The sequence below is a fragment of the Canis lupus genome, chromosome 28 (assembly GCF_048164855.1).
Source record: "Canis lupus baileyi chromosome 28, mCanLup2.hap1, whole genome shotgun sequence".
Classification (NCBI taxonomy): Eukaryota; Metazoa; Chordata; class Mammalia; order Carnivora; family Canidae; genus Canis; species Canis lupus.
This window is the reverse complement of record NC_132865.1, coordinates 18,573,664-18,596,179: the sequence shown is the minus strand read 5'-3', so window position 1 is coordinate 18,596,179 and position 22,516 is coordinate 18,573,664. Positions and strand designations below refer to the sequence as shown.

The 22,516-nt window shown below is 40.2% G+C and overlaps 1 protein-coding gene across 1 annotated transcript in view; it reads left to right on the top strand.

Moving 5' to 3' along the window:
* The first annotated feature begins 7,366 nt into the window (after positions 1-7,366).
* CRISPLD1 (cysteine rich secretory protein LCCL domain containing 1) overlaps positions 7,367-22,516 on the top strand; it is a 48,040-nt gene continuing 32,890 nt past the window's right edge. The window contains exons 1-2 of the mRNA XM_072804173.1: positions 7,367-7,518; positions 9,542-9,861. Coding sequence (XP_072660274.1) covers positions 9,604-9,861 — 258 coding nt within the window. The 5' untranslated portion in view covers positions 7,367-7,518; positions 9,542-9,603. The remainder of the gene's footprint in view (positions 7,519-9,541; positions 9,862-22,516) is intronic.

Genomic DNA, 22,516 nt, shown 5'->3' with positions numbered 1-22,516 from the left:
AAACATTTTTTCAACATGTTTTCCTTAAAGAAAAAAGCTCCAAGTGAAAAATCATCTCTAGTATTATGTGCCTTGTTTTGTGGATTCTAGTTCTCCTTACCACAGGCTTGTATATCCAGGGACATGTGTGTACCGTTCTGAGAAATACTGAATATTCTAACAATCCAATTCATCTGTTTACTTAATCTAAATTGTAAATAATACAAAAGTCACATAAACATGATCTCCCTTCTCTAGGAGCTTGGCATTGTTAGAGATAAGTACATCAATTCAATAGTGATCATTTATACCATAGATATTAATAAGAGTTAGAGGAAAATGAAATAACAGAGATAATCGTTGGCTGGATCAGTTAAAATATTTGTGGAGAAAAATGGTTAGAGAGTGGGAACTCAGAAAAGAATAAATGGAAGATACTTCCAGCAGTGAGAACAGGATCAAGAAAGGCACAGAAGTATTTCTGGAAATTATTGACAAACATTTTTTTCCAGATAATAAAGGACAGCACTGGTGGTAAAAGAAGATATCTTAAAAATGAATCACTGAACTCAGTGGTTGTAGAGGAGTCCAATTTCAAAAAAAGTTCTCCAAAAATCCATTCTAGATGGATCAAAGACCTGATTGTAAAGTATAAAATAATAAAGCCTGAAGATAGCATAGGAGAAATTTCTTCATGACGTAAGAATAGGTAAATATCTCCCCAACAGGTCACACACATCACTTACCAAAAGAAAAAGACTGATAAAATGAACTTCATTAAAATCACTATGTTCTCTATTTGGATCTGAGTTGTTTTCACACAGGTGTCTTAACTTTGTAAAATTCCATCAAGCTGCACACTTAATTTTTTGCATTTTAATGCATGTATATTACATTTCAATAATCAAGTTTAATAACTGATTATATTCTTGCAGTTAGAATAGAAAGACTAGTATGGCATTTATTAAAAGTCAATCATATATATGAAAGACATATATATACATATATATATATATATATATATATTTCAGATCTTGGATAAGATCTGCTTTGAATAAGAAGGGAGATGGTTTCCTATGGTAAGCTGAATTAAATTCTATATGTGCAGTGAGAAGAAAATTGACTAAATTTGCCAGAAATATTCTAGATTGTTTTCATCATGTCTATAGCCAATTATTTAATTTTTTAAAGATTGATTGATTGATTGATTTATAAGAGAGAGAGTGTGTGTGAGCAAGAGATCACAAGCAGAGGGCACAGCAGAGGGAGAGGGAGAAGCAGACTCTCCACTGCGCAGGGAGCCCAATGTGGGGCTCGATCCCTGAGATCAGGACCTAAGCTGAAAGTAGCTGCTTAACTGACTGATCCACCCAGGCACCCTGGCCAGTTACTTGTCTTCTATTTAAAAGTTAAATTTCTAGTCTGCACAGTACTTTGATTAAATCCCATTGAGTTTATAAAATAGCATATATAAAGTCTCTAGTTTGGTTCTTATAATAATTTTTAACTCTTATTCAGAACTTTCTATTTACTTGTTACTGTTTTAGTGCTCCCATGCATTAACTCATTCTTTTAAAGATCCACTTATTTATTTTAGAGAGAGAGTTTATGTGCAGTGGGGAGGGGCAGAGAGAGAGATGGAGAGAGAGTCTCAAGCTGACTCTGTACTGAGAATGGAGTTCAAGGATCCCACAACCCCAAGATCATGAGTGGAGCCGAAACCAAGAGTCTCACTCTTAACCAACTCTACCGCCCAGGCACCCCTATTAACTCATCTTATTTTTTTTTATTATTAACTCATCTTAATACACAAAGTAACAAAGTTTAAGATAGCTACTATTATTATTTCCTTTTTTAAAAAAATGTTTTATTTGTTTGAGAGAGTGAGAGAGAGAGAGCACAAGGCAGGGAGCGTCAGAAGGAGAAGCGGGATCCCTCCAGGAGCTGGCTCCTGGGACTCCAGGATCATGACATGAGTTGAAGACAGATGCTTAACAGAATAGAGCCACCCAGGTACCCCTATGTTTCCTTTTTAAGAGGAAGGATCAAGGGTTCATAGTGGCCAAGTAGCATAATCAACATTCCACAACTAGCAGCATGTCATGGAGCTTAACTCCAGCATCTTAATTTAAAATTCCGTGTTTTAAAACATTCCACTACACTGATTCCATCTCTTAAAACCCACTAGGGAGGATGGGCTTATCATGATATATTAACAGAACAACCAGGGCCTTGGCTTGAGATTCAGGTTTAAGGGTCATGAAACCATACAGCAGATGAAATGCCTACAGGGGAATACATATAGATGAATATATACAGATGAATATAAAGGCATACCTCATTTTATCGTATTTTGTTTCATTACACTTTATAGATACTGCGTTTTTACAAATTGAAGTTTTGTGGCAACCCTGCGTCAAGCAAGGCTATCATGCCATTTTTCCAAAAACATTTGCTCACTTCTTGTCTCTACGTCACACTTCTGGTAATTCTCAAAATATTTCAAACTTTTTCCTTGTTATTGTGTTTGTTATGATGATCTCTGATCAGTGATCTTTGATGTTACTACCGTAACTTAACTTTTAGGGTGCTATGAACCATGCCCATATAAGACTTTGAACTTAATAAATGTGTGGACTCACTGTTCCATTGACTGGCCATTACTTGGTCTTTTTCCCTTTTACTGAACCTTCCAATTTCCTGAAACACAACAATATTAAAATTAAGCTAATAACCCTATAATAGCTTCTAAGTGTCCAAGTGAATGAAGAATCACCATCTCTCACTTTGAATAATAATAACAAAAATACCTAGAAAAGATTAATCTTAGTGAGGAAGGTATGCTGAAATCAGAGACAGACCCAAAGCTAGGCCTCTTGGCCAGTAGGCCAAGCTGTGAATACAAGAGATTGATTTAAGCGGTTTATGGAAGAAGCCATCTCCATAACATCAAAGCGCAAGGTGAAGCAGCAGATGCTAATGTAGATGCTGCAGGAAGTTCTCCAGAAGATCCAGTTAAGATAATTAATGAAGGTGGCTACACTAAATAACAGACTTTCAATGTAGACAAAACAGCCCTGTATTAGGGAAAAAAATGACATCTAGGACTGTCAGAGCTAGAGAGAAGTCAATGTCTGGCTTCAAAGCTTCAAAGGACAGGCTCACTTTTTAGTTGGGGCTAATGCAGCTGAGGACTTTAAGTCAAAGCCTCTGTTGATTTACCATCCTGAAAATCCTGGGGCTCTTAAGAACTATGCTAAATCTACTCTGCTTATGCTGTATAAATGAAACAACAATGCCATGTTTACAACATGGTTCACTGAATTTTTTTAGCCCACTGGTATGACCTATTGCTAAGAAAAAAAGATTCCTTATAAAATATTTCTGCTCATTGACAAGCATCTGATCATCCAAGAACTCTGATGGAGATGTACAATGAGATTAATGTTGTTTTCATGCCTGCTAACACAACATCCATTCTGCTGCTTATGGATCAAAGAGTAATTTGACTTCCAAATCTTATTTAAAAAAATACATATCATAAGGTTATAGCTTCCATAGGTAATAATTTCTCTGGTGGATTTGGGCAAAGTAAATTTGAAAACCTCTGGAAAGATTTCACTATTCTAGATGCCATTAAGAACATGCGTGATTCATGGGAAAAGGGCAAAATATCAGTATCAATAGGAGTCTGGAAGAAGTTGATTCCAATTCTCATGGATGATTTTGAGGGATCATGACTTGAGTGGAGGAAGTCACTGCAGATAGGGTGGAAATAGCAACAGAACTAGAATTAGAAGTGGAGCCTGAATATATGATTTATGATTGAATTGCTGTAACATCATGGTAAAACCGGAATGGATGAGGAGTTGCTTCTTACGGATGAGCAAAGAAAATGGCTTCTCGAGATGGCGTCTACTCCTATTGAAGATGCTGTGAAGGTTTTTAAAATGACAATAAAGGATTTAGAGTATCACATAAACTTAGTTGGTGAGGCAGCAGCAAGGTTTGAGAGGACTGACTCCAATTTTGAAAGAAGTCCTCCTGTGGGTAAAAGGCTCTCAAACAGCATCACATGCTACAGAGAAATCATTCCTCAAAGGAAGAGTCAATCAACATGGCAAACTTCATTGTTGTTCTAAGAAATTGCACAGCCACCTCAACCTTCAGTAACCGCTCCCTTGATGTGTTGGCAGCCATCAGCACTCAGTAAACACTCAACATCCATCAGTAAAAAGATGGTTGTTAGCATTTTTTAGAAATATTTTTGATTAAGGCATTTTTATATGTATTTTTAGACATAATGCTATTGCACTCTTAATAGACTATAGTATAGTATAGACATAGCTTTTATATGCACTGGGAAACAAAACAATTCATTTGACTTGCTTTATTACAATATTTGCTTTATTGAATGGTCTGGAAATGAAACCACAATATCTCTGAGGTATGCCTGTACCTACTTTTGCAAGGGCAGGGATAGAAAAACACATAAGAATATATTGAAACATACCACCTAAGTATGGACATTAGCAGAAAATGATAGCAGCGTGGACAAAATGACATTTCCAGAGGAAGGTATCTTCTTGGTGGGATATGTCTGTTAGAGTACTTAGAGCTGCAGGTAACTGAATACCCAAGTCAATGTGGCCTAAGCAATGCATTTACTATCTCTTGTCAGCAGAAAAATGGAGAGTAGGTGTTCAGTGACTGGTCAGTGGCAAAGAGAGTCAGATGCAATATGTCCGTCCAAGGTCTCTGCTCTCAGGCTTGCCCTTCTTTGCACAATAACAGCTGTCTCTAAATTTCACAAACTTACCAGCACCTTCAGGGACATTTTCTCTTTTTGTATCTCTTTTTATCTCAAAGAAAACCTTGCCAACCCTTCTTCTCATACCTAAGATGATTTCTTCCACCCTTTCAGTAACCAAGGTTGTCCCTGCAGGCATGTCCCTGCTAAACCAGTCACTGTAGCAGGGATAAATTGTGATGATTGGCTTTAACTAATCAACATTCACTTCCCAAAGAAGCCAGCTGGACAGCATGCGAGAGAGTGACCGCTTCAGTAAACTGGAAGGTTGGAAGAAAGGAGTGGAAGGTTGGTTGTTGGTTAGGCAATCAACAGCCTCTGCCACAAGAAAGTAGTAATGCTAAAAACAACCATGGCTTTATAAGTAACATCCTAGCCACAAACCAAAGTGCCATTTTTACATGAATTCAGTGTGGAGAAGATGTTTCCCCTGTCTACATACAGATTTCTCAATAACAAATAAAAATGTGAAAATACCATCTTTAAGTGTTCAAGAATATTGTCACTTCTCTTCAAAACAGTTCAGGCATATATATTAAATCAGATCGAAAAGCTGTGCTATCCAAAAATTAATGTTTAATATAATGAATATTTGAATCATTCTTTTACATAAAAATATGACCTGAAGTACCAAATTGGAAGCCAATTTAAATGCTGAGTCAAGGGATATAAACTTTTTTTTTTTTTTCTTGTCTGGAAAGTTTGGAAATAAAGCCTTAAAACCAAATCTTATTTTTTTTTAATGCAATCCTTTAGGTGTCTGATTTGTATATTGTGTGGAAATGCTTGTGACGGAAACATTCAAGAGTCAATGCATTTAGCTTCTGGTCCTTATCATCTTACTTCCCTGCATCCCAATTCAAATTCACTTTGAAAATATTTCAAGTAATGTTATTACTCTCAAGATGTTTTAATTTGATACTTAGTATACTTTTCAATACTACATTAAAATTGTAGTTTCCAGGAGGGAAAGCGGGTTTTCTGAATCCTGTGCAAAAGAGTTATAAATAACTGAAAAAGTACAAAGCAACAATCTTTTTGTGTTTAAACTGCTATGAAGCTGCAAAAGCCTTCAATGAAAGTCATGTGTGCACCAAAACCTTTCACCTCCTGTGTCCTAATAGGTGATGCCTCCCTTTTCTTCATTGTGAGAGGAAGCAAGGTCTCAAGTTCACTAGAGGCTTAAATCTCAGTTTTTAGGTTTGATAAAGTTTAAGTATGTTGTGGAAAGAGGTAGCAGTTCAGGATGATTTGGGAGTTACTATCAAAATGTTTTACTTCATTTGATCACATGCTATATATACTGTAGCATTTAGAAATAAGGACTTAGAATCATGGGTCACTATGAGGCAAGCAAAGGTAAATGAATTAAATAAATGCTTCTTAATTTAAAGAAACCTACTTGTAGACACGGTACCATAGTCAGTAGGGCGAGTCTTCATGAATTTAAAGATAGCATTTTTTTTTTTTTTACTCCGGATTACAATATGGACAACCGGGAAATCGGCACTCATTTCACTATCAGTTCTAGGGCTGGGTTTTAAATCCCTGTTAATATAACGCTGATGAATTAATTGAGGGTAGCCTTCATATATCAACTCCAAAAATACCTACATCATTAGAAAGAAAAAAACAGAAAAACAAAGTGCTCTGGTCAACTTGGGAAGCAAATGCCACATGTTTTATAGATAAAGTGAGACTCTCAACTGTCAGGCAATCCCAAGTGACACATCCCTAACTACATCCCTCTATGAAACTCCTTCCCCATCTGGTCATCATAAAGGTTTAATGGAACCAAAAGGAACAGCTTCTCTATGCTAGACACTGGGTCCTGGAAACAGAAGTGATCTCCTGTTGGGGATAAAAGGTAAAGCCGTTCCTCCCCACCCCGCCCCCCAGCACCTCTTCTGCATCTCCAGGAGCCTGAGATGCGAAGCCATCCCCGCTCCCCCTCCGCAGGCTCCCGGGGGCGCCTCCTCTCCCGTCAGGGTTGCTGAAGTCATCCTTGCATCCCGTCTGGAAGCTACTAGGAAGACCTCTGGAAGCAGAGGAGCTGGGGGTGGGGGTGGGGGTGAGGGTGGGGAGGAGTTGGGGCCCTCCCAGCCCACGCCTCCCGCACGGTCCAGACCTGCACGCCGGGCTCTGCCGCCCAAAGCGCGCCCACAAAGGCCAGGCGTCCCGGCTTGGCGGGGCCGGGGGAGAAGCAGGGCGGCTGCTCCCCGCTCCGCCGCGGGCCCGGGGCCAGGCCGGGGAGGGGTGGGGGTGGGCGAGGAGGGGCGCTCACGTCACGTGCGCGCGCAGGGGCCGCAATAAATGCCCGGGAGCTCGCGGGAGCGGCGGAAGCGCTCGGCGCCCGGCTCTGCGCACCTCGGCCGCCCCGGGCGGGAGTCGGGGCCGCCGCCAGCCGTCGCCTCGCAGCCGCGCTCGCGTCCCCGCCCCTTGCTCCCGCCGCGGCCGCTCGGACGCGCGGCGCCCCCCCTGGCCGGCCAACCCCCAGCTCCCTCGCAGCCCCAGGTCCGGCCTCTCGCCGTGGGGCGCCGGGCCCGCTGCAGGTCCTCGCCGAGCGCGGGAGGCCCAGGCTCGCGTCCACCCTCCGCCCTCCGCCCTCCGCCCTCCACCCTCCGCCGCGCCCCGGCCCTTCCCGACCCGACTCTGCGCGGGCTGGGGCGGCTGCGGGAGGCCGCCGTGCTGCTCCGCCCCGCTCGCCTCGGGAGCCCCACGCTGGAGAGGTAAGGGCGTTTCTAAACCGCGTCGCTCCCACCTTCTCCCGTCTACCTTTTTTTCCTTCTAAAACTCCACTTAAAAAAAAAAGGCAACTTGTAGAGAATGGGCGGACGCGGAGGGTGAGTGCGCTGCTTGCAAAGCTGCAGCGATGGAGATCTGCGGGAGCTGGTGCTTCCAAGTGACCGTGGCTTCCTCCTCCTCCTCCTCCTCTCCCCCTCTCCCTCCTCCTCCTCCTCTCCCTCCTCCTCCTCCTCTACCTCCTCCTCTCCTCGTCCTCATCCCTCATCCTCTCCTCCTCGTCCTCTCCCTCCTCCCCTCCTCCTCCACCTCCCCCTCCTCCTCTACCTCCTCCTCCTCCTCTTCCTCTCCCCCTCGTCCTCTCCCTCCTCCTCCTCTCCTCCTCCTCCTTTCCCTCCTCGTCCTCATCCTCTCCTCCTCGTCCTCTCCCTCCTCCCCTCCTCCTCCTCCACCTCTCCCTCCTCCTCTACCTCCTCCTCCTCCTCCACCTCCTCCTCCTCCTCCACCTCCTCCTCCTCTTCCTCTCCCCCTCCTCCTCTCCCTCCTCCTCCTCCTCTGCCTCCTCCTCACCTCTTGCTCCTCGTCCTCATCCTCTCGTCCTCGTCCTCTCCCTCCTCCCCACCTCCTCCTCCTCTCCCTCCTCCTCTTCTACTCGTCTTCTCCCTCCTCCTCCTCCACCTCCTCCTCCTCTTCCTTTCCCCCTCGTCCTCTCCCTCCTCCTCCTCTACCTCCTCCTCCCCACCTCCTCCTCCTCCTCTCCCTCCTTCTCTCATTCCTCCTCCTCCTCTCCTACTCGTCTTCTCCCTCCTCCTCCTCCACCTCCTCCTCCTCTTCCTCTCCCTCCTCCTCCTCTACCTCCTCCTCACCTCTTCCTCCTCGTCCTCGTCCTCTCCTCCTCCTCTTCCTCTCCCTCCTCCTCTCCCTCCTCCTCCTCCACGCCTCTTCCTGCTCCTCCTCTCCTCCTTGTCCTCTCCCTCCTCCCCTCCTCCTCCCCTCCCTCCTCCCCTCCTCCTCCCCTCCTCCTCTCCCTCCTCCTCCTCACCTCCTCCTCGCCTCTTCCTGCTCCTCCTCTCCTCCTTGTCCTCTCCCTACTCCCCTCCTCCTCCCCTCCCTTCTCCCCTCCTCCTCCCCTCCTCCTCTCCCTCCTCCTCTCCCTTCTCTCCTCCTCCTCTCCCTCCTCCTCCTCTCCCTCTCCCTCCTCTCCCTCCTCTCCCTCCTCTTCCTCATCCTCGTGCGCTTTCCGTTTGGGTTAAGTGGGGAGCGCGCGCCTGCGGCACGTGGGAGGAAGAGCTAGAGGTGCTGGCGACCTGTTAGCTTTATCGGGTGCGGGCCACAGGTTGGGCACACACTTTCTAGGAAATATGATTGAATTCTTCTTGCCCTGCGCCTGGGGAAGAGGAGACTTCCTCCCAGGCCATTCTTTCGCATTAGTTCCCATGGGCCCTCTAGATGCATATACCCGTGGATATACCTATGAATGATATTTTCTACTCCTTCAAAACATTCACCTCAATTTCAGCATGTTGTGGACATCCTGAGTGTCTGCGAACTGGAGCTAGGACTCTGGTATAAAATAATACCTTAAGACAGCGAAATTTGGACCTCTAGGTTGATAGAAAACGCTGTAAGGTGGATGATACCCCTTTGCAAGCTGTATGTATGTAATATGTAGCCTCTTAAAGCTTTTCCATTCAGAAATAGAATCTCAAGCTTTGACTCTTTGGGGCTACTTTTGCCATTTATCTTGGCTTCTTGCGTGTTATCTTGGTAAATATAGTTGTCTATTTGGTGAAAATAATGCATCGTGGAAAACCTCTGGAGGAAAAATGGATTAGAGAGAAGTTATTTTAAAAATAACTTCTCTCCAATCCAAAACCCATGTCCGTTTGTTGGCGTTATGTAAACCAATCCATCTGGCACACTTCCTTTGTGACTGCTATTTTACTTTTGTTATTGGAAAGTTAGTACCTGCCTAGATTTTCACCTTAATCACACTGCATGTCGTTATAGCCAAAAGGAGTGGAAGAGCCTGTCTTGGAGATTTTCCCGGGGAAATCCTGAGATCATTCATTATGAAGTGTACCGCGCAGGAGTGGCTCAGAGTGACCACAGTGCTATTCATGGCTAGAGCAATTCCAGCCATGGTGGTTCCCAATGCTACTTTATTGGAGAAACTTTTGGAAAAGTACATGGATGAGGATGGTGAGTGGTGGATGGCCAAGCAAAGAGGGAAGAGGGCCATCACAGACAATGACATGCAGAGTATCTTGGACCTTCATAATAAACTACGGAGTCAGGTGTATCCAACAGCATCTAATATGCAGTATATGGTAAGGAAATTATTCAAATGGTATGTACAAAAAATGTTTATTAATGCTTTCAGTCTTCCTGGTTAAATTTCTTCATGCTGTTATTTAATCTTTGCCATTTGTCCTGTATGAAATTAAAAAAAAAAGATTTTTGGGGGAGTATCTTCCTCTGTATATTCTTATTAGTGTTCCCTCTATTCTAAGAGCTCTTTGAATTTCATAGTAGAATTAAATACCTTTAGATGCAATGTTCCTACTAAAAACTCTGAATTCTACTCTTACCAGGAAGATTCCTATACTGAAATGCTGAACAGCTAACACATTTGCTTTTAAGTGAGTTAGTGGAACCAACTGCTTCCTAATTCCTCTTCCTAGCTGATGGAACTTATGAATGGTGGATCTGAAAAGTCAGGGACCAATAATTTGAAGTAGTTTTCTGGATTGGTGATAACTTTCCAATAGATCCTTGCTGCTTACCAGTATGTAAATTACCTTGTAAATTGTACACTTTTCTGGTTGCTTTATATTAAGGAGTGCTTTGGAAATGACTTTTTTTTTTCTTGTGGATTTATTTATTCTTGTGGATTTATTTATGCACTTTGTCATGTGAAAACAAGCTTGGACAAAGATTACAAAATATATATGTGACTTATCCTTAATAATCTCATTTATTTTTAGAGTACAGTAGCAAACAATAATAAAACTTACATTTTATTATTATTATTTTAATTTTTTTTTAGAGAGGTGGGGAGAGGCAGAGACAGAATCCTAAGCAGGTTCCCTGCCCAGTGCAAAGCCAGATGCTAGCTCTCACAACCCTGAGATCATGACCTGAGCCGAAATCAAGAGTCGGATGCTTAATCATCTGAGTCACCCAGGCACCACACACACTTACTTTTTAAAGGCTATTAGGATATAGCTCATTAATATATTTGTACCTTGAAAATTTAGAAAAAAATTCAAATATCTATTATACTAAAATTAGGAATGTACTAGCAAAAACTGAGATAAATAATCATTGGTGATAGCAACACATGTGTAATAAACATTGGGAATTACATTTCTCCTTTGGATACATTGTAGGGCATAGCTAATTTTAATGCATTCTAGTTTTTCTTCTTCTGCATTCACATTAGTGCTGATGGATATTCTCTAGGCAACCTTCATGATATATGGAAGTTCTAAATTCACATTACCCATTACAAAATTTAGCATATTATTTTAACTTTAACTAGAAAAACAATTTACCCTGAAGAAAGTAGGTAGCACTCAAGAAAATGCATGAGAGGTTAAGAATGGGGCCTGGCAATCTGGTGATCTAGGTTTAAAATTTGGCACTGATATGCATTAGCTGTGTGATTTAGGGAAACTTAATTTCTTTCTACTTCCATTCCCTCGTGTCTAGCATGTATATTCACCTCAGAGGGTTGTTGTGGGGATTGAAGGAGATAACCTAGGTAGTAAAGTTTGTCAGGCATATTGCAAGGTCTTAGTAAATGTTACTATAGACTGATAGTTAATTCTATGTCTCCCCATACTGTTTAAATAAAATACATAAGGAAATTGTTAGCTCTTTTCAAAATTCTGTGCAGGCTATGATACATTTCTCCTTTTTGTATATTTTAAAATGTTTGTCCGAAGTAAAAAATTCTAGGAGTTCTTCACTGTGAGCTTTCAAACAGAAAGAGCCAATTATGGAGCCTTTCCAAGTAGGCCACCATATGCTTATTCCATGTGGATAGGTGTTCTGTTGCTTTTTACTTAAAATAAGGAAAACCTTGGGAGTTTGAACCCACAAAAAGAAATCTGAGAATATTTGTGTGTGTTTTAAGTAATATGGAAATAATGAAAGAAGTTAGTTCAGTGATTCGTTTTTCACAGAAACAAATCCAAAGAAAATAACTGCCTATTGTATGATGTCTAGTCTGGGCTGTTTATATGAGTTTCTTTTTAGTTTCACTGGTTTCATTCTATCCTTGAAATGTAGATTTAGAAACCAGCCAGGGTTTATGTTGTGTTGCCCTTAGATACTATTAGCACTGGAACTGTGTCTTGGCCATTAACTGGGCTGCAAAGGACTTCGTTGCCCAAGTATACTGGAACACATTTTCTAGAATACACATTTAAGGGGAAGTCTTAAAGAACACTTCTATTTTATTTGAAATACTGTTAACATATATAGCAGCAGAAGTACAGATGTTGATCAACCTTGTGAAAATGATATTTATTTAAATAGTTATTTAAAATATATTAATTCTGAGAAAACAAAATTAAAATTTGGCTTAAAGAGCTATTTCCTGTAAAATACGCAATACCCTATAGGTGCCACAACTTTGTCTGCTTGTATGCTATTTGCCATATCACATTAAAAATGTGAATAGCCAATTACCTTATTCACACTTGGTGCTTTATTTAGTGTACTGTTTATCCTGGAACCTATGGCAGCCAAGCCACATCCGCATTTATTAACATCACATACCTACCCCTACTCTTACCCTCATTTAAATAATAGGGTTAAAAGTGGACTCTGGAAAGCCACATCTTCCATTGAAGAGCTTATAGGCTGATTTAGAAGAAAGAATAGATACATTTGAAAATGCTCAAGTAAACAACGTTGTAAAATTCTCTGCTAAAGTGTATGAATAATGCCAAAGGAGCCCAAAATAATGGAATATTCCTAATGGTGAGAGTTAATCAGTGAGGAAGATGGTTAATAGGTGTTCCTGGAAGGTGATCAGGACCCTAAATTATGGCAGAGAGTGGAGGGCATATCTCAACTAGAGGAAGAGAAACTGACAAGTGCTGTTCCAGGGAACCTTCCAGAAGAAGAGTAGGTTGAAGAAACACAGACTTGTGGCAGGATAAGGAAGGGGAGAAATAAATTATTGATTATGGAAATCAGTGATGATTGGAAAGGCTCCCTAATTGGCTTTCTTTTTTTTTTTTTTTTTTTTTTAATTTTTATTTATGATAGTCACAGAGAGAGAGAGAGAGAGAGGCAGAGACACAGGCAGAGGGAGAAGCAGGCTCCATGCACCGGGAGCCTGATGTGGGATTCGATCCCGGGTCTCCAGGATCGCGCCCTGGGCCAAAGGCAGGCGCCAAACCGCTGCGCCACCCAGGGATCCCCCTAATTGGCTTTCTTTTTAAAAGTTCATAAATGAAGAAGTCCTATAATTTTTTTTACACTTGATTTTGGGTAAGTTGAGAAACTAGAACTCTTGTTGCTGAGGAGGCAATAGATTTTTAAAAGAAAAAAATACTAGCTTTGGACTTCAGTAGCAGTGCGTTCACTTTGCCTCTGCTGCTTATTGGGATGTGAACTTAGCCAGCAACCATACTTGGCATTGCTTTTCTTGTTAGTAAAACTGGTGTAAAGAATAAAACCACAATCTATAATAAGACATCTGATACTGTTGCACATACTGTCTTTTTTCAAGCCTTTCCTTTCCCATGGGTTTTCACCTTATCCTTTGGTTGTTTTGTTTTTCTAGTTATTTCATCAACATGTTCTTGTTTTCTTCGTTTCTTGAAACTTTGTTTTTCAGGTTTTTCCTTTTGGCCATCTCCCTTCCTACAGGACCATATCTACTCCATTGACTTTAAATACCATCCATATATTGATGGTATTTAGTCCATAGCGTAGTCTTTATCTCCATCCAACAGTCATCTCATTGAGCTCCGCTTTCATATTTGAGCTTCATTTTCATATTTCCTGCTGCCTACTAGTTTAGGCTTAAGGTGTCTGAAAAGAAAATGAACCACCTCCACCCTTATCTGTGATCCTGCTTCTTTTCCTGGATTCTTAGTGGATCTCATCAACATTTGCTGAGTCTTCTGTAAGCAAATCAAAGCAAAACATCTTACAAAATAGAAAATTGGGCCCATCCCCAGCTCTTGCCACACTCTCATTCTTCCCACTTTCACATAACATATACCTGCAAACATAAATATACGATTACTTGCCAAACTCTGTAGATTCTGTCTCAGAAATGTCTTTTGAATTCATCTCTTCCATTTCATCCTAAGCTTTGCTAATTATGTCACCTAAAGATTGGTACCACAGCTTCTCACCCAGCAGACTATACCAGTTTGTTCCTACTTTATTTTTACTTTTTACTTGAGTCCACCTTCCTCATTGTTACTAAGTCTGTTTTTTTTTTTCCTCAAACACTTCTATAATAGTGGTTACTCAGCTGCATGACACTTCTGTTAACTTCTGGATGCTCACAAGTTGAAGCTTACCTTGATTAATGTATACAAGGAGGTATATCCTGTCAGTTTTGCCCATGGCCCTCAGCTCCCTTGTGTATATCTAAATCTGTGTTCACATTTATCTATTCACTGTTCTTAAGGATGGTTGTGTTTCCTCTGTCTCTTTGCTTATCAGTTTTTTCTGTGCCCAGAATTTCTGCATTTCCTGTCTCCTCATAATGTCTTACTCAAGACTAAGCTCAAATGTTGTCTTTCTGCAAAGCTGTCACTGGTGCATGCATTCCTCTGCCTTTCTACTATGCTCCTAAAGCATTTATTAAAATGTATTGGTAGTATCAAAATTTTGTTGGAATTAAATATTTACATGTCTATTTTCCTTTCTAAGACTTAAAATTCCTAGAAGGATAAGCATCATACCTTAATTATTTTTATAACCCTGTGGCTGATGGATAGAAGTACTCACTAAATACTCGTTGATTGAATATTGTTGATTGTTCAACAAATATACGTTGAATGAAGGGATGGATGGAAGAGTAAAGATTATGTATGAGATAAATATAAGGACAGATAAGAAAGAGGAATTAAAATAATAAAAGTTGTGGAAGGTAGGATATCAGTAACACCGGAGATATACTGAAATTGGAAATGCTAGAGATGAGGGAATAAATGTTTCAAATAAGTCAATATTTAAAATATTTATGGTACACTAAAAATTATCCTATAATATGGAGCTAATGAGATAATAATAAATATGTTCAAATGTTCTGGAATTCAGATACTAAAATGAGTTAGTGGATATTTACCTCTTGCTACAAATTTTTGACATAGACCCCCTACAACACTATAGAATGACTGAAATCCCAAGTAATTCACTGTGATGCAAAGGGTACCTAAGTCTAGAATGCGCTTTAGCAGCCAGGATACTTTGCCTAAAAAGGGACACATGGGCCAATTATATAAGCCATTTTCCGCTCTTAAATCTATTTCCATGTCTTTTAGGGAACCGTTGACAGATACTGCTGGGAGGGTTGGTGGCTGTGCCTGCTTGTTCTCACCTCACATATGGGCGAAACTATGGTCAGAACTTTGGCTTAGCACTTTTCTAAATGTAAAACAAAATACATCTGGATACCTCTCCTTTTGCTAGGCATCCAGTCTCTGAGCCAAAAAACTACTGGTACTTTTGATCCATGGTGCATATTGTAATAGCTTGGTTCCGATTTGTCACTTAGATTTTTTTCCTATGGCTATGTTTAACACAGGAAGTAAAGTCTAGTTGTTACTGTTTTTTCCTATACTTTAGTATAGTAGATACTCATAGAAACTGGACCTTAATTTGAATAGATAGCTATTGTTTTTTAAAGACAATGATACTTATATTTAATGTATTTTTCTTTTCAGAAGTTGCATTGTAAATGGTAATACTGATAGGAAGAAAGTGACATTAAGGCCAGTTTTATGTAATTTAGTTATTACCCTGGAGTTCTGAGAGAGTGAAGATGCCTCCTTAAATGTAAGAAAACCTAGCATCTCAGAAAGGAAAGAGAAGTAGTTTTAGTAGGAGAATGGAACACTCAAAGCAAGAAAATGCCACAAAATTTTGAAATTGTTGTTATTTATTGCTTCATTTAGCAGTTTACCATATGGCAGGCACCTTTAGAACCCAGAAGTAAATACAACAAACATTCTTCCTTGCCTAGAATAGGTGTGAAGACCCTAAATCACCATACCCAGCAAAGGGCCCCATGTTGTTGACACAGAGTGAGGGTGGGAAGTAATGTAGAAAATGAGATCAGAAATTTAACTGAGAAGGACAGATACAGATCATTGTAGAAACTCACTTTTAGTCTGAGCAGTAAGAAGCCATCTGAACTGTTTGAACAGAGGAATACTATAATCTTATACTTATTCAGAATCACTTGGCTTTTTTGGGAATAGAAGTTGGGTGGTGGGAGGTGGGGCAAAAGTGTAAGCAGGTAGACAAACCTCTTGCAGTAATCAACTTAACACTGCTGGCTGGTTGACATGAAGGTGGTGAGAAGTGGCAAGAGTGTGAGTACACACCAAAACTCCTTTGTAATCATAACATCAGTCTTGACAAATTCAAGGAAGCCTGGTTGCTGGACTAATGAAATTGCCTTGGTGAGCCAGGCAGCCAGTAGGCTGGGGGTTTCTGCATCTGAAGCAAGATCTAAATCCACTCAATCCAGTTTCTTGAAAATTGATGGCGGTTTCTTTTTTCTTTCTCTTTTCTTTTTTTTTTTTTTAAGATTTTATTTATCGGGACGCCTGGGTGGCTCAGCGGTTTAGCACCATCTTCAGTCCAGGGCGTGATCCTGGAGACCTGGGATCAAGTCCCCATCAGGCTCCCTGCATGAAGCCTGCTTCTCCTTCTGCCTGTGTCTCTGCCTCTCTCTCTCCCTCTGTGTCTCAAATAAATAAATAAATAAATAAATAAATAAATAAATAAATAAAAATTTTTAAAAAAGATTTCATTTATTGGGATGCCTGGGTGGCTCAGTGGTTGAGTGTCTGCCTTCAGCTCAGGACATGATTCCAGTTTGGGGATTGAGTCCCACATTGGGTCCCCTGTGAGGAATCTGCTTCTTCCTCTGCCTTCTCTCTGTCTCTCTCATGAATAAAGAAATAAAATCTTAGAAAAAAGTAATCAGTAGAGTATTTACAGTAGATGAGCATTTTCAAAATAAAACGATTAAGATGATCAGAGGATTTGGGGGGAAATCTCAAAAAAAAAAAAGATTTTATTCGTGAGAGAGAGAGAGAGGCAGAGACATAGGCAGAGGGAGAAGCAGGCTCCACGAAGGGAGCCTGATGTTGGAATCCATCCCAGGATTCTGGGGTCACGCCCTGAGCTCAACTGCTGAGCCACCAAGGCGTCCCATTGATGTCATTTTCTATTCTGGTTTAAAGATCAATGGGCAAGATTCTGTGTCTTTCAACTTGGTGGCTTTCAGAATGTTTAGAGAGATCCCAGAAGTCACCCAGTTACTTGATACCCATTTTGCCAACCAAATTCCAAGAGATTAGTAACCAACCTCTGCCTCCTTACTTCCCGGGATAAGGATGCCTGCTGTTTTCCCACATAGTTTTCTCTCCTCTTCCAAAAGCCAGTCTATTCTCTCTTTCCCTCCATTAACAACAGAAGATGAGAACTTTAGCATGAGAAGCAGAACAGGACTGTGGCCTAGTTCTTGTCCAGTAATCACCCATTTCTTTATCATGGGGGTTAACATTAGGATTCTATTTCGTTTTGGAGTTAACAGATTTTGGATATGGTGTATGGCTGTATAGTTTTTGCCTGAGGAACTAGAAGTATTGGAGTTACCATATTTTTAAGATAGGGAAGACTGTGGATAGATCAACTTTTGGTAGAGAAAGCTGGAGCTCAATTTTGGACGTATAAACTTAAAATTTAGCTTAAATATCCAAGTGAATTTGTCAAGTATGCAATTAGACAAAAGTGATATAATCTAATCTGGAACATAAAACTAGAGTTTATCAGCATTTAGATGGTATTTAAAGCCATGAAGAGAGGTAGATCATTAAGGAAGTGAGTATAGATAGAGATTATTGAGAAGTGAGCCCTAGATATACTTTATAGTGTAGAGGTAAGAGAGGTGGGGAGAAACAACAAAGAGAATTAAAAATTAGTAAAAAACAATAACAATAACAAAAAACCTGGGAGCACGATATCCTGGAAGCTAAATGAAGAAAGGGAAAAATCATGATCAGTTCTGTTAGAAGATGGTTATAAAGATTAAATAAAATGAGGAGGTTTGAGTTTAACAATATGGAGGCCACATTGAAAGCCTGAAAAAACAGTTTGGCTAAGTTCATAGTGATTCTAGGGCAGCTGGGCAGAATGGGATGAAAAAAATAAGCATGCATGTTCATTCACTTATTCATCAAACATGTGTCTTTCATTTTTTATGGGCCAGGTGGTATCTGCAGTGTTAACTGTTTTCTAACCAAAAATTTTCAACTTAGTTTTAAAAGACATAACTCAAATAGGGAACATATCCCAAATTTACAATGATGGTAATAGGACAATGCAATTTCTTTAAGTAATTATTTTTTTTTACTTTTACTGAATACCTTCATTAAAAAAAATAATCATTTTTAATAATTTATAAATTATAAATTTTGAATGACATTTAGTTCAAGAACATTCTTTGCTATTGTTCAGCTGTGTCCTCTTACACAGTCCTTTTAGATTTTATACAAATAATTACACGTGATTTAAAATTTAAATTCTGTTTTTAATAATTTTTACTAATTCAGTTAAAACCAAATATTTCTAAAACTGACATATATATCTTACATATTGTTATATATAATACTGGTTCATTGGACGAAAATGTACAAATTCAGGTGGTAATGAATTGTCTAGTGAAGGTATTACAATATGTCTAAGTAACTGTTTCCTTATTTTCCTGTATGTCTGTTGCATTCAAAATTTTAATAAGTTACAGAAAAGCTTTTAAAATTGATTAAACCAATTTGTTATTGATAACCTTGTGTTTTAGAAAGCATTTAATTCGGGGGATCCCTGGGTGGCTCAGCGTTTTGGCGCCTGCCTTTGGCCCAGGGCGCGATCCTGGAGTCCCAGGATCGAGTCCCACATCAGGCTCCCTGCACAGAGCCTGCTTCTCCCTCTGCCTGTGTCTCAGCCTCTCTCTCTCTCTCTCTCTCTCTCATAAATAAATAAATATTTTTTTTTTTTTTAAAAAAGAAAGCATTTAATTCGACAAATACTGATTGAGCATTTTTGTGCCAGGCACTGTTCTTGATGCTGGAGAATACATCAGTGTATAAAAAGTTCAACAACTTAATGAAAATAGGGAGAATGAATGATAGAGAAGGATAAAGGTGGAGCTAATCATGTTGGTGGACTTTGAGCTGGGGAAGACTTCCCTGCGTTGGTGGCTCTTGAGCTGAGAGCTCAGTTACAAGAAGGAGTCAGCTAAACAAAAGTCAGAAATCTAGGCAGAAGGAATACCAGACACAAAGTCTCTAAATCCAAAATTAAGTGGGGTTTTTCAGGGGTCACAAAGAAGGCTAGTATGACTGAATTTTATTCCACAATGGGTAAGGTGTTAGAAAATGAGGTAGCATGGGCCAGAAGTCCTTTTGGCTTATAGGTGAGGAAGTTTTTGAATTTTATGCTGAGTGAGATGGAAATCATTGGAGAATGCCTTGCAAGGAATTGCCCTGGTCAGTTTCCACTTCAAAAACTATTCCTCACCACATTATGGAGAGTGGTCTGAAGGATAGCTAAGGCTGAAAGCAGAGAGACAGTTAGGAAGCCCTTGCTATATTCTGGGTGTGATAGGATGGTGACTGGGACCAGGGTGATAGTGGTAAAGATGGCGAGAGGTGGGTGGTTTCAAGATATGATTCATGGCATTGTCAATGGTTTGGTTGATAGCTTTAATGTGAAGGATGAAGGAAAAGGAGAAGTCTGAAATGTTCATAGGTTTTACTTAAGCGTATTGGTGGATGGTAGAATTATTTTCTGAGAAGCAGACAGGAGTAGGTGACGATGAAATTGCAAGTTTCTTCCTGGTCAAGCTTCATTGTGATGCCAAATGTCATCTTTATTTGGATGTTAATGGTCAGTAGGGAGGTGGGACTGGAGATAAAATGTGGAAATTATGTAGATGTTATTCATTAACTGACTGAACAAAATCCTTCAAGGAGAAGATTTTATGGACAAATGCCAGTTGAATGCCTTGGATTGAGCCCTAAGGTCCTGGAATATGTAGAGGTTGAACAGAAAAGAGCAACTAATAAAGGAAGCTGAGAAAAAGTGGTCAGCAAGATTGGAGGAAAAGACAGTGTAGCCTGGTGTCCCAGAAAGCACAAGAGTTCATCAGGGTAGAAGTCAGTGTTTCAGTATTGCTGAGAGGCTGGGTAAAATGAAGAAAAGCCAACAATGTTCTTGCCAACATGGAGGTTGTGGGTGATCTCAGTAAGAGTAATTTCAGTGATGGGGTATGACTGGAAGTCTTACTCAAGTGGGAAGAAGAGAATGGAAGGTGAGGTAGTAGAGAAATTACCTCAAGTAACTCTTTAAGATGATGTTGCTGTGAAGATCAGAGAAGGGAAACTAGCTATTGGTAGAGGGGAATATGGGCTTTTTTCCATTTTTTTTTAAAGAGTATATTTGTAGATTAATGAGAATGAATAAGTTGAGAAATTACTTGGCAATGGAAGGGAGAAAATATAACCACAAAGTCACCTCGTTTATTTAACAGGAAGCACTGAGAATGTAGGTTCAGAAGCTTATATACACGGTTTGGTGTATTTGATGAGGAAGAGAAAGAAGAGAATTTTCATATGGGTGCCTCTGTTTTTTTCCCAGTGAGATTATAAAGCGAGATCATCAGCAGAGATGGAGAAGGCAGGAATGATAAGTGTTGAGGATAGGACATTACAAAATGGTAATTTTGGACATATTGCATGAAGATCCATGTGGAGTCAAATGTTTGGGATGCTTTGAGATGTTTGCAGTTCATTTGGTTCATAATGCTTTAAGTTTAAAAACTGACAGATATAGATAGGTTTCCTATATAAGTATGTCAGAATGTTTCCAAAAAATGGGGACATTTAAAATAATGATTCCTGCTCTGACTTGCTGTAGGTCCCATCACTCTTTTCCAACCACTTTGTGTGATGTCACCTGCTTGACCTTTGAAGACATTTGACTAAGGCAGCTTCTGGATATGAGAAAGAGGTGATTAAAGACATGTTAGTGGAGTTCGAGTTTTAAAGTGTTCAGATACTACATAATCCTAATCAAATATAGATACAGACCAAATAGTATGTTTGGGGTTCAGATTGCAAACTGAATGCTAAATACAGATAGATATATGGGAATTCCAAAAATGAAATTATGGGACCAATTCAAATATGTGACTTGGAGTAGTGGGTCACTAGAACTTACCAAAGATAAGGAGGACATTTGAATGGTAAAATTCCCCATTGCCTAATATTTAAATCAGTCTAAATGGAAGAGAAGTGGAAAATGAAATCTTAAAATTAGCTAATGGGACAGTTCTGTGGGATGGTGACAAGAGAGGTGCAGTCAATGATAGGATAAATAAAGAGGGCATATGAGTGAGGAGGAAGAAAGTAGAATGTCAAATTGGGCTAGTACGGAGGTGCCACTGGATAGAAGGATAATGAGCTATTGAATAAGACCCAGGAATGAGCACAAGAGTTCCTGTTCGTAGACTTTACCACATATATTGTTGTACCTTAGACAATAGAAGGTAATCCTGCAAAGGGGGCAATCCAGTAAAGGTGCTGGGATTGAAACACAAAAATGCATCTTACATTTCCTCAAGACATGGCAGATCTGTATCTGAAAAACTGGATAATTGGCTGATAATAAGATCAGCTGTTGTCCAGAGAAGAGAAACCAGAGCCCTAGAAGTACTGGGGGAGCTGTGGTTCTGGATTGAGCATCAAAACTGCTGCCTAGAAAGAGAAAGCAGAGAGGTCTGTTCACCAAGAAGTCTGTGAACACAGAAAACTAAACGAAAAGCATCACCATTTCACAGGAGCATCTATGCCATTATTCCATATGCTTTGGGTTTTTTTTTTTTTTTTTTTTGATGCTGTACAGAGCTTGCTAAACCTGATCACCTTAGCACTGTGAGGCTGGCTTATAACCTCCTTGTTTTCTCTCTAATGACTTTCTTTCCTCTTCCTTAAGAATCTACTTTTGTCTAAACCCTTCCATATAGTGTTAGGTGCACTCCCACTCACTTCCCGGACTCCCATAGCATTTCGTATTTGCCTCTGCTTCTGGTATTTGCATCCTGACTCTTTATCTAACCTTACATTCCTTTATGTAAAGGGGCTGTGCTTTAGTAATTTTTGCATTTCCCTGGTGAGTGGCTGACAGATACTCCAAGCTCAATTCATGCTAGTTGGAAGGGGTAAAACTGACATGAATAAATGAAAAAATGATTAGATTTTCAACAACAGTTTTAAAATGGGTAGAATGTAAAAGAATTTGATTAATTCTGACGAGAAAATGTTCTTAAAATTGAAAAAAACATTCCTTTTAATGAAGTATTATATTTAATATTTTACTTTGTATTTTTAAGTGCAGTTGCATTTGGGTCAGATAAAGTAAGTCTTTAATAAGTATGACAGGTGGCTAAATTGGCACTGGATTTCAGTGACTTTGAGAGTTACATTGATTTATGGATAACTCTATCTCATGAAGTGAGGATGTTTAGACCCCTCAGCAAGTCCAGAGACTCTTTCAGGAGGTATAGGGACCAGACTATGAAGACTTTTTCCAGATGGGACACCTGGGTGGCTCAGTTCTTTAGCGTCTGCCTTTGGCTCGGGCCATGATCCCGGGGTCCTGGGATCGAGTTCTGCATCAGACTCCCTGCAGGGAGCCTGTTTCTCCCTCTGCCTT